Consider the following 12,750-nt stretch of genomic DNA (forward strand, 5'->3'; position numbering starts at 1 on the left):
AGCGACAACCGATTTACACACCGATTCCCCCTCACTAACCTCCCTCCTGTGCACCCTCACTTCCTGTCACTGACCCATCCGCACCCTCACTTCCTGTCACTGACCCATCCGCACCCTCACTTCCTGTCACTGACCCATCCGCACCCTCACTTCCTGTCACTGACCCATCCGCACCCTCACTTCCTGTCACTGACCCATCCGCACCCTCACTTCCTGTCACTGACCGACCGCCACTAGGCTACAGGATTCCACTGCAAGGATTATTAAGACGACGAGTAACTCCTCCCTCTCCGAGCCCGAGCTCCCCCCTCCCACACCTGGGCTTCTCCTGGGCATCGATCTGCCTGTTGACGTCGTCCATCCACAGCATGAGGTCCCGGACCAGGTTGTAGAAGCGGAACTTCTCCACCGTGTCGGACAGGAGCTGTTTACGGCTGTTGCTGGCGGCCAAGAGAGCGTTCCAGGCCTCTACCACCGTGTCCTCGTGCCGCTGAATGTCTTCCGCTTTCTCCCCCGCGTAGGCTGCCCGCAGACGGGCTGCGTCCTCCTCTACCTGCTTCACCTGCGTGGTGAACACCCAGGAAGGTCAGGGTTTATTACAGGAGCAGCACTGTCTAACTGTGAGCTGTTTGGTCTGGGTCAGCGGAAACCATACATACCACACACACACACCTACACACACACCCATATACCATACACACCACACCCATACACCACACACACACACACATACACCACACACACCCATATACCACAAACACACACCTACACACACACATATACCATACACACTCACCCATAAATGCTACACACACACCCATGTACCATACACACTCACCAATATATACCACGCCCACATCTATACAGCACACACACATAAACGCAACACACACACATGGCACATCTACCCATATATACACCCATACATCATACAAAAACCACACACACAAACAACATACACCCACGTACACACACCCGAACATCATACTTACACCACTCAAGCACCAAACTTACACCCACCTACACACTCATACATCATACATACTCCCATATACACCATACACACAACTCCACCCGACACACACACCCATACACCAAACACACCCATACACCACACACACCCACACACCCACACACACCCATACACCACATGCACACACCCATACACCACACACACACACACACACCTAGCCCAGCTAGTCAGCAACACAATACGACATGATTAGGCGTTATATTATGATGATTATAATGTTATTACCTGGGAGCTGAGGGCCTGGATATCGTGCTGGTAGGTGGTGTGCATGCGGCTCAGTGTCTCCACGCTGTTCAGGTCCCTGCCCACCTCCTCCGGCAGCTGTTGCTGTTTGTCCAGCACACGGCCCAGGGTCTCTCTGGACTCGTGATAGAACCGGTGCAGCTCGAAGGAGGCGGCCAGCATCTGTGTGCGGGTGTCCATCAGTTCCAGCAGGTCGGCCCACGCCTCGTTCAGCCCATCCTTCCACTCGGCCACCGTGGCGTTCTCAGAGTGGCCGGAGTCTATCAGCTCGTCAGCCATGCCGTTCACCCCGTCCACACGCTCCTGCCCTATACTGCTCGTGTCCCGGGCAAACTCCCGGAACTTGTCACGCAGCATCTGTGAGAGAGAGTGTGAGTGTGAGACACAGAGAGAGAGAGAGAGATAGTCTGTATGAGAAAGCAAATGCTCAGAACTCGTCACCCAGCATCTGTGAGGGAGTGAGAGAGAGAGGAGTGTGAGAGACAGAGAAAGAGAGAGAGATAGTGTGCATGAGAGCAAATGCCCGGAACTTGTCCAACAGCACCTGCAAGAGAAAATGTGTGAGAGTAAGAGAGATAGAGTATGAGAGAGACAGAAACAGTGTAAGAGGGACATAGTGTGTGGGTGTGAGAGAAAGAGAGACGAGAGAAAGAGTGCGTGTGAGACAGAGAGAGTGTGTGGGGGAGAGAGACACAGAGTGTGAGAGACAGAGAGAGAAAACTTGATGAAAAAGAGTGTGAGAAAGAACACAAGGGTGAGTGAGAAAAGAATCAGAGAGAGAGATAGAGACCGTGACAGAGAGAGAGAGAGTGTGACACTTACAGTGACGTGCTCGTAATCCTGGCCCAACTCGTGGGAGCCAGCCACCACCTCACACTCAGCGATCCACTGCTCCAGATCATCCACATCCCTCTTGAGCTGGCAGAGCCGCAGCCTCTCCTGTACTTTCCCTCTCCTCTCCTCCGCCAAGTCCTTGAGCCCCGCGTACAGCTTGTCGACCTGAGACTGTCTCAGGGTAATCCGGTCACTGCACAGCCAAGCCACACGCAGACACACAGCAAGCCAGAGCAGGGGCAGGGGCAGGGGAGGGAGGAGATAATAATAGTAATCAATGTAATCATTGTATTACATTCTCTCTGTCTAACATATAAGTCTCTTACTCTCTCACACACACTCTCTTTCTCACACACACACAGAGACACACTCTCTCTTCCTTACTCTCACATACACAGTCTCTCACTGTCTCATACACTCTCTTTCTAACTCTCTCACACACCCTGTCTCTCATACTTTCTCACACTCCTTGCATACAGCGCCTTATCACGTCGTCGAGACATCTCAAAACACTTCACAGCATATACTGTGAAGTGGAGTGACTGTGTGTTTTGTGGGCAAAATGTGACTGAATGCGGGGTTGGGACCGAGGACCCATGTGGACAATTCTGCAATGAGAGTTACCTGTAGTAAAGGTAAAATCGGTGGTGGGGGGGGGAAGGGAGAAATAGCGGGGGGGGGAAAGGGAGAGTGTGCCGGACACTGACCTCTCGGGGTGACTGCTAGACACCAGGTCCCTGCTCAGTGTAGAGAGCTGGTGGATTGTCTGTTCGTAATCTTCCAGCGACTGTTCCATTACCTGATGCTTCTTCACCATGGCTAAAGCACTCTGCTCGTCCTGTCAACACAACCACACGCACCAATCAATACTAATTATAATAATAATATTCCTTGCATTTGACCCGGCGCCTTATCATGTTGTTGAGACGTCTCAAAGCGCTTCACAGGATACACTGTAAAGTGCAGTTACTGTGTGTTTTGTGGTAGCCAATTGCACCCAGTGACGTCCCCACAAACAGTCATGGGTTGAGTGATCACAATTTGTTCTTGATGAGATTATTAAAACAACCGGGTTCCTACTGACTGCTGGTAAACATAGTTGTGTGTGTCTGTATGTGTGTGTGTGTCTCTGTCTGTCTGTGTGTGTGTGTCTGTATGTGTCTGTGTGTTGTGTCTGTGTGTGTCTGTCTGTCTGTGCGTGTGCGTGTGCGCGTGTGTCTGTGTCTGTGTTTGTGTGTGTTGTGTCTGTGTGTGTGGGTCTGTGTGTGTGGGTCTGTGTGTGTGTGTGGGTCTGTGTGTGTGTCCGTGTGTCTGTGTGTGTCTGTCTGCTTGTGTCTGTCTGTGTGTGTGCATGCGTGTGTCTGTGTGTTTGTGTGTGTGTGTGTGTGTGGGTCTGTGTGTGTGTCTGTGTATGTGTCTGTGTGTGTGTCTGTGTGTGCCCGTGTATGTGTTGTGTCTCTGTGTGTGTATTTCTGTGTGTGTTGTGTCTGTGTATGTGTTGTGTCTCTCTGTGTGTGTCTGTGTCTTTGTAGTGTGTATGTGTGTGTGTGTCTGTGTAGTGTGTCTGTGTGTGTGCTGTGTCTGTGTGTGTGCTGTGTCTGTGTATGTGTCTATGTGTGTGTTGTGTCTGTGTGTGTGCTGTGTGTGTGCTGTGTCTGTGTATGTGTCTATGTGTGTGTGTCTGTGTGTGTCTGTGTGTTGTGTCTGTGTGTGTGTGTGTGGGTCTGTGTGTGTGTCTGTCTGTCTGTCTGTGTGTGTGTCTGTGTCGGTGTGTATGTCTGTGTGTTGTGTCTGTGTGTGTGCCCGTGTATGTGTTGTGTCTCTGTGTGTGTGTGTCTGTGTCGGTGTGTATGTCTGTGTGTTGTGTCTGTGTGTCTGTGTGTGCCCGTATATGTGTTGTGTGTGCCCATGTGTTGTGTCTGTGCGTGTGTGTGTCTGTGTCGGTGTGTATGTCTGTGTGTTGTGTCTGTGTGTGCCCGTGTATGTGTTGTGTCTCTGTGTGTGTGTTTCTGTGTGTGTCTGTGTGTGTGGAGTAAGGAAAATTGCTAAGGTTTTGCCCTGACCCGCCCGGGCATCGAATCCAGTTCCTCTCACTCACGCAGCGAGGGCTCTAAACACTGAGCTACAGCACTCCATGCGGAGGGGGGAGCTGAGGCAGAGGGAGGGAGGGAGGCTGTACCTTGGCTTTCTCCTCTGACATCATGTGCAGCTCCTGTTCTCCCATCCAGGCCTCGGCCTCCGCAGCGTCAAAGTAGAACTGCTGGGCCCGGTGTGACTCCTGGAGCCGGGTGTCCCGCTGGTCTGTCTGCCTGATCAGCTCCCTCCACATCTCCTGCAGGTCTCCCAGCCGGCTGCTCAGACCCTCCGAGTCCAGTCTCTTTACCCCGTCCAAGGTCTCTGCGATGTCCCGCTCCTTGATGTCGTCTATCCTCGGCTGGTGTCCCTGGATTTCCTTCTGTAGTGTCTGAGGAGGAAACGATAATATAATAATCATAATCCTGGTGTTTGACCCGGCGCTTCATCACGTCGTGGAGCCGTCTCAAAGCGCTTCACAGGATACACTGTAAAGTGTAGTGGCTGTGTGTTTCGTGGGCGAAACGTTGCGCCCAGCAACGTCCCCACAAGCAGCATTGAGTGACCAAACGATGGAGCTACGAGGTGATTTTTACCCGGCCTGAAGACGTCGAGGCAAACCACAGCTCCTCCTGCACACAGCCACGAGGTGAGATGGCAACAACATTTTGTACGTGTGTTAATGATAATAATAATCTTTGCATTTGATACAGCGCCAATTTATTATTTTTTTTAAAGGAATTATTACCCTCAGAAAGCGATCCGCCCATCGACTAACAGCCATGTTAGTGTGTGTGTGTGTGTGTGTGTGTGTGTGTGGAGTAAGGAAACTTGCCCAAAGTTTCGCCCTGTTCCCCCCGCCGGGAATCGAGGCGAGCGCTCTAACCACTGAACTTGAGGTACGATCATATGCAGACACAGCCCAAGCTCGCTCTCACCTGATTCTTTTTAATCAGCAGCTGCACGGTGGGCAAGTTGTTTCCGTGATCTGTTGACGTTGCTAGCGGCATCCGCTCCTTCACCCACAACTAAAGGACAGGACCCAGAGTTAGTCATCAGAGAACAGAGAAAGAGAGAGGCACAGAGTTAGTAATCAGTGTCTGGATCCTGCTCAACAACAACAACTTGCATTTATATCACGCCCTTCACGCTGGGTAGCATACTGGAGCACTTAACAATGGCGGAGTCACTGTTAAGGCTTAACAGTACTCAGGAGATTAGGACAACCCAACTGATCTGCCAATCGGCTAACAACTGGGTCCCTACTTACTGCTAAACAGAGGCGTTTGTGTGTGTGGAGTAAGGAAACTTGCCGAAGATTTCGCCCTGACCTACCTGGGATTCGAACCCAGGTCCACTCGCTTGCGAGTCAAGGGCTCTAACCACTGAGCTACAAGACTCCACAAGGTAGTGAGGTGCCAGGATGTGAAGAGATTTTCTGTGAGAGGATCTTGCAATCGATCTGTGATAGGGAGCCAGTGTAGCCTGGCGAGGGCTGGGGTGATGGGGTACAGGGTTTAGTGTGTGATAGGGAGCCAGTGGGGGCTGGCGAGGGCTGGGGTGATGGGGTACAGGGTTTAGTGTGTGATAGGGAGCCAGTGAAGCCTGGTGAGGGCTGGGGTGATGGGGTACAGGGTTTAGTGTGTGATAGGGAGTCAGTAGGGGCTGGCGAGGGCTGGGGTGATGGGGTACAGGGTTTAGTGTGTGATAGGGAGTCAGTAGGGGCTGGCGAGGGCTGGGGTGATGGGGTACAGAGTTCAGTGTGTGATAGGGACCCCGTGGAGCCCGGCGAGGGCTGGGGTGATGGGGTACAGGGTTTAGTGTGTGATAGGGAGTCAGTGGGGGCTGGCGAGGGCTGGGGTGATGGGGTACAGGGTTTAGTGTGTGATAGGGAGTCAGTGGGGGCTGGCGAGGGCTGGGGTGATGGGGTACAGATTTCAGTGTGTGATAGGGAGCCAGTGGAGCCCGGCGAGGACTGGGGTGATGGTGGGACGGGGTTTAGTGTGTGATAGGGAGCCAGTGAAGCCTGGCGAGGGCTGGGGTGATGGAGGGACGGGGTTTAGTGTGTGATAGGGAGCCAGTGGAGCCTGGCGAGGGTACAGGGTTTAGTGTGTGATAGGGAGCCAGTGAACCCTGGCGAGGGCTGGGGTGATGGGGGTTACGGTCTCCCCGCAACCAACAACCGATTCAGAACTCCATTGCTTGCATACTCACCAACACTAACCTCCATCACACCAACGCTCGCTCCCTATCACACACACTAAACTCCGTAACTTACGATTTCATCCTCTAGGTCTCTGTTGAACTGATGTCTCTCTTTGGAAGCGGTCAACTTGTTTCGTCTCTCTCGCAGTGGCTGCAGCAGCTCTCTGAACCTCTCCTCTACTCTCTTCTGCTTGGAGTCCACTTCCACCGTGTTGGAATCCTCCTGCCCCAGGGCCTGTGCTTGGCCTTTCAGCTCCGCCACCTCCTTCTGTCTCACCTCCACCTGGTTCTCTAGGATCTAGAGACATAGATAATAAGTAGCAATAATAATAATCCTTGCATTTGATACAGTGCCTTATCATGTCTTTGAGACGTCTCAAAGTGCTTCATGGGATACACTGTAAAGTGTAGTGACTGGGTATTTTGTGGATGAAACGCAGCAGCCAATTGTGCACAGCAGCATCCCATAAACAGTTGTGGATTGAGTGACCACAGTATTTTTGGGGGGGACGGATTAATCCCCCCAGAAAGCGATCTGCCAATCGACTAACAACTGGGTTCCCACTTACTGCTGGTAAACAGGGGTGTGTGTGAAGTAAGGAAACTTGCCTAAGGTTTCGCCCTGTCTCGCTCGGGAGAGTCCTCTCACTTGCGAGGCGAGCGTTCTAACCACTGAGCTACAGGACTCCACTGGTTAGTGTGGACGGCTGTCTGTGTGGCTCCTGTTACCTGTTGCTTCTTCAGGAGGATACTGACACTGGTCAGATCCTTGCCGTGATCGTCGGAGTGCAGCTGTAGTACCAGGGTGTCCAGCCAGGCGTCCAGGTCGGTGCAGCTTTGGTTGAAGAGCTCGGCCCGGTTGGCATCGAACAGGCACTGAGCTTTGGTCTTGGTTGTGGACTCCAGCTCGTCCCAGAGTGTGTGTAGTTCCTTCAGCTTCTCCCTCACCACAGGCTCTGTGTCTGGCTTGGCTGCCATCAGCTGCTCCCCTTCCTATACACGACAACAACAATAGCAAATTATAATAATCAGAATAATCCTCGCATTTGATACAGTGCCTTGTCACGTCTTTGAGACGTCTCACAGCGCTTCACAGGATATACTGTAAAGTGGAGTGACTGTATATTTTGTAGGCAAAATGAGACAGCCAATCGCACAGCGATATACCCACAAACAGTCATCGATTGAGAGATGAGTTTATTATTTTTTTTTGAAGGGATTATTACCTCTGGAAAAGAGATCCGCCAATCGACTAACAACCGGGTTCTCACTTACTGATGGGTACAATACAATACAAAATTACATTTGTAAAGCACCTTTCACATCGGGAGGACGTCGCAAGACACTGAAGTTAAACAGAGGCATGCGTGTGGAGTAAGGAAACTTGCCCAATGTTTAGTTTTGCCCGGCTGGGAATCGAACCTAGATGCTCTAGCCACTAGCTGACAGGACTCCACAGTTTGTAGGCCCTTGTACCTCAACAACAACAACATTACATTTGTATATTGCCTTTCACATCGGGAGGACTATTCAGGGCTGTTCCTCTGACCGACCTTGTGGATGGTGTCCAGCCAGTCCTTGTTGGAGCCCAGCTCGGCCATGAAGGCCTGGTGTTTCTGCCACTTGCTGTGCAGGTTCCGGGCCTCGTCGTACGACATGTCCTGGGCTGTCAGCATCTTCTCGTTGATCCACAGGGTCAGCTGGGGAGGTGGGGGTGGAGAGAGAGGAGCATCAGTGAGGCAGACACGGGGTCACACTAGGCTCCAGCTAATGCAGTCTGTATCACCTCCATTGTTGTGCTAAGCTATCCACTTCAGGACTGAGTGGATAGATGTTCGTTAGGTCAGAGTATTAAGGGATGTGGGGCAAAGGCAGGTAATTGGAGTTGAGGTACAGATCAGCCTTGATCTTATAGAACAGGCTCAATAATAATAATATAATAATAATCCTTGCATTTGATATAGCGCTTTTCACGTCGGGAGGACGTCCCAAAGCGCTTCACAGAACACACTGTAAAGTGAATTGACTGTATATTTGTGGCCGAACGCGGCAGCCAATGGCGCACAGCAATGTCCCACAAACAGACGTAGATTGAAAATGACCAATTTATTATTGTTTTTGGTTTTTGGAGGGATTATTATTAGGAGATAGACACACACAAGAGAGCGACACTCTCTCTTAGGCTCTGTGTGGAGTAAGGAAACTTGCCCAAGGTTTCGCCCTCTGCCTGGAATTGAACTCAGGTCTCTCACTTGCAAAGCGAGTGCTCTAACCACTGAGCTACAGGATTCCACTCAAGGGGCTGGATGGCCTCTTCCTGTTTCTATGTTGTCTAATACAGTAGAGGCAAATAGCAGTACTGACACTGGCCCTGTCTCTCTCTCTCTGTGCTTGTCTCTCTCTCTTGCGTGTGTATGTGTTGTGTGTGTCGCTCTCTTTCTTCTGTGTATGTATTTGTGTGTCTCTCGGGTTTGTATGTGTCTCCCTTTCTTGTGTGTGTATATCTCAATCTTGGGTGTGTATATCTTTCTCCCTCGCACGTGTGTGTCTCTCTCTCTCATGTATGTGTGTCTCTGTGTATTTGCACGTTTGTGTGTGAGTGAATCTCCCTCTCTGTCTCTCTCGCTGTCTGTGTATGTCCATCTCTCTCTCTGGCTCAATCACTCACTCACGTCATACACGTATGAACAAAGGACAACAAGGGAGCCAATAACACGTAAGAAGAGCCGAACAACAACAACAGATGAAATTTACACAGCGCCAGGAGGACGTCGACAGATAGGGATTTGCACCCGAGCTGGGGGTTGTGAACAGGAGGGCTGAAGGGCGGGGAGGGTGCGGGCAGGAGGGTGACCGAATGGCCTCCACCTGTTCCTACGCGGTTGTGCGTGTGTTCCCCCCTCCCCCCCACCTAGCTCTTGTGGCAAGTGCAAGGTACCTCTTGACAGTCTTGCAGGAACTCCTGCAGTTCCCTGTTGTCTCTCAGTCGTGCAGTTACATCCCTCGCTGCATCCCGGTTCTTTGTGTGCCTGAAATCCAAATCACGGGTCCATGAATCGTAATAATATAATAAAAATCCTTGCATTTGATGAGTGCCTTATCATGTTCTTCGAGAGTTCTCCAAACGCTTCACAGGATACACCACAAAGTGTAGTGACTGTGTATTTTGTGGGTGACATACGGCAGCCATTTGTGCACAGCAGCGTCCCACAAACAGCCGCGGATGGTGGCAACGCTCTCACGCATTTCATGCTGAGCTCTGTCGCCCACCGGGAAGCTCACAGTGAGGTCCTGGGACCTGCCATCCACCGAGTGAGGCTTAACACCCAACACTTGTCGGGACATCCAACTAGTGACAATCTTCCTGGGGGCGGTGGGGGGTGGGGGGGGGGGGGGTGAGCAGGGTCTCCTCGGAACTGAACTGGCCCCAAAGTGACGTTCCTAGTAACATAATGTCAGGATCAAGCCCCCTCCCCTCTCTGTGCCGGACTCCAGGAGGGGCCGCAGTATCCCAGGGCAGTCACTACTGATGACAGACCAGCCCGGCCTGGCTCATGGGCAGGACCTGGAAGGACCTTGTGTTGGGCGCTGATCACAGCGGCTGCCCAACCTACCTTTGGTTGATGGAGTCGACTTTGTCCTGGATCTTGTCGGAGTGAACGTTGCCCTCGGCGACCAGCTTGTTGCCCGAGTCCACCACGCTGTTTATCTTCTCCTCGTTGGCCTCCATAGTGGTCATGATGTCCTCGTGCTTCTTGATGGCTCCCTCGGCCATCTCCAGGGTCCCTGGCATCTCCGTGTGTGACAGCATGTATTCCTGCAGGGCAGAGCCACAGGGCTCAAGTCTCAACAACAACAACTTGTATTTATATAGTGCCCCTCAAGCACAGCAGTGGCTGAAGGTGTGGCCACTGAGGGTGGAACAGAGGGCACAAAGTATTTAATAATAATAATAATAATCCGGGCACTGACCCGGAGCCTCATCACATCTTTGAGACGACTCAAAGCACTTCACAGGATACACTGTAAAGTGTAGTGACTGTGGGTTTTGTGGGCAAAACGCAACAGCCAATTACGTACAGTGACATCCCCACAAACAGTCGTGGATTGAGTGACCAAATTATTACTACTATTATTATGTTTGAGGAATTATTACCCCCGAAAAGCGATCCACCAATCAAATGACTCACTGCCGGGTAAGCAAAAGCGAGTGAGGAAAGACACTGACCTGCCGTTCCCCCTCCCCCCGGGGTCACCGCTCCGACACGAAGCCACAGCTTCACGTCAGGGGGAGGGGAACAGAGGTGATGGGAGAGAGTGGAGTGGATGGAGATTGGGGTGGAGTTTCATAACACACAGTCACTCCACTTTGCAGCATATCCATAGGAGTCCTGTAGCTCAGTGGTTAGAGCACTCGCTTTGCAAGTGAGAGACCTGAGTTCAATTCCAGGCAGAGGGCCAAACCTTGGGCAAGTTTCCTTACTCCACACAGAGCCTAATAATAATCCTCCAAAACAAAACAATAATAAATTGGTCATTTTCAATCTAGTGACTAGTTCGGCTACGATTGGGGGAGTGGGACTAGTTGGGTAAGAGCGGGAGAGTGGGACGAGTTGGGGTGAGAGTGGGGGAGTGGGATTAGTTGGGGTGAGAGTGGGGGTGAGAGTGGGGATAGTTGGGATGAGAGTGGGGGTAGTGGGGGTGAGAGTGGGCGTAGTCCGGGTGAGAGTGGGGGTAGTTGGGGTGAGAGTGGGGGTAGTGGGGGTAGTTGGGGTGAGAGTGGGGGTAGTGGGGGTGAGAGTGCGGGTAGTTGGGGTGAGAGTGTGGGTAGTCGGGGTGAGAGTGGGGTAGTGGAGATGAGAGAGGGGGTAGTGGGGTGAGAGTGGGGGTAGTGGGGGTGAGAGAGGGGGTAGTGGGGGTCAGAGAGGGGTAGTGGGGGTAGTCGGGGTGAGAGAGGGGTGAGAGTGGGGGTAGTGGGTGTGAGAGAGGGGGTAGTGGGGGTGAGAGTGGGGGTAGTCGGGGTGAGAGAGGGGGTAGTGGGGGTAGTGGGGGTAGTTGGGGTGAGAGTGGGGGTAGTGGGGTAGTTGGGGTGAGAGTGGGGTAGTGGGGGTGAGAGTGCGGGTAGTCGGGGTGAGAGTGGGGGTAGTCGGGGTGAGAGTGGGGGTAGTGGGGATGAGGGGTAGTTGGGGTGAGAGTGGGGGTAGTGGGGGTAGTGGGGGTGAGAGTGGGGGTAATCGGGGTGAGAGTGGGGGTAGTCGGGGTGAGAGTGGGCGTAGTGGGGATGAGAGAGGGGGTAGTGGGGGTGAGAGAGGGGTAGTGGGGGTGAGAGTGGGGGTAGTGGGGGTGAGAGAGGGGATAGTGGGGGTGAGAGTGGGGGTGAGAGTGGGGGTAGTGGGGGTGAGAGTGGGGGTAATCGGCAGCTCATTCAGTATCGAATGGTTAAGATCTTCCTTTGATATAGTGCCTTCTCACATTGTTGAGACGTCTCAAAGATAATAATATAATAATAATCTTTGCATTTGATATAGCGCTTTTCCCGTCGGGAGGACATCACAAAGCGCTTCACAGAACACACTGTAACGTGAATTGACTGTATATTTGTGGGTGAACGCGGCGGCCGATTGCGCACAGCAATGTCCCACAAACAGTCCACTCCCCCACTCTCACCCCAAGTAGACCCACTCCCCCACTCTCACCCCAACTCCCCCACTCTTACCCCAACTACTCCCACTCCCCCACTCTCACCCCAACTAGTGCCACTCCCCCACTCTCACCCCAACTCCCCCACTCTCACCCCATCTACTCCCACTCACCCACTCTCACACCAACTACCCCCACTCCCCCACTCTTACCCCCACTCCCCAACTCTCACCCCAACTACCCCCACTCCCCAACTCTCACCCCAACTACTCCCACTCCCCCACTCTCACCCCAACTACCCCCACTCCCCCACTCTCACTCCAAATACTCCCACTACCCCACTCTCACCCCAACTACCCCCACTCTCACCCCAACTAGTCTCACTCCCCCACTCGCATCCCAACTCATCCCACTCCCCCACTCTCACCCAAACTAGTCCCACTCCCCCACTCTCACCCTAAATAGTCCCATTCCCCCGCTCTTACCCCAACTCGTCACACTACCCCGCTCTTACCACTCGTCCACACTCCTCCACTCTCACCCCAACTTCTCCCACTCCCCCACTCTTAGCCCAACTAGTCACCACTCCCCCCCGCTCTTACCCCAACTAGTGCCACTCCCCCACTCTCACCCCAACTACCCCCACTCCCACACTCTCACCCCAACTCCCCCACTCTCACCCCAACTACCCCCACTCCCCCACTCTTACCCCAACTCCCCCA

At 52.7% G+C, this 12,750-nt stretch overlaps 1 protein-coding gene across 2 annotated transcripts in view; it reads right to left on the minus strand.

The window, feature by feature from the left end:
• Positions 1-1,481: 1,481 nt before the first annotated feature.
• Positions 1,482-12,750, minus strand: part of LOC103190679 (spectrin beta chain, non-erythrocytic 1-like) — a gene marked incomplete at its 3' end in the record, with an annotated part of 84,850 nt that continues 73,581 nt past the window's right edge. For both annotated transcript variants that reach the window (XM_042345540.1, XM_042345541.1), the window contains 10 exon segments: positions 1,482-1,633; positions 2,099-2,303; positions 2,818-2,948; positions 4,290-4,574; positions 5,122-5,211; positions 6,462-6,686; positions 7,118-7,381; positions 7,942-8,088; positions 9,327-9,417; positions 10,003-10,205. In XM_042345540.1, coding sequence (XP_042201474.1) covers positions 1,482-1,633; positions 2,099-2,303; positions 2,818-2,948; positions 4,290-4,574; positions 5,122-5,211; positions 6,462-6,686; positions 7,118-7,381; positions 7,942-8,088; positions 9,327-9,417; positions 10,003-10,205 — 1,793 coding nt within the window.

The sequence above is a fragment of the Callorhinchus milii genome, unplaced genomic scaffold (genome assembly GCF_018977255.1).
Source record: "Callorhinchus milii isolate IMCB2004 unplaced genomic scaffold, IMCB_Cmil_1.0 Scaffold59, whole genome shotgun sequence".
Lineage (NCBI taxonomy): Eukaryota > Metazoa > Chordata > Chondrichthyes > Chimaeriformes > Callorhinchidae > Callorhinchus > Callorhinchus milii.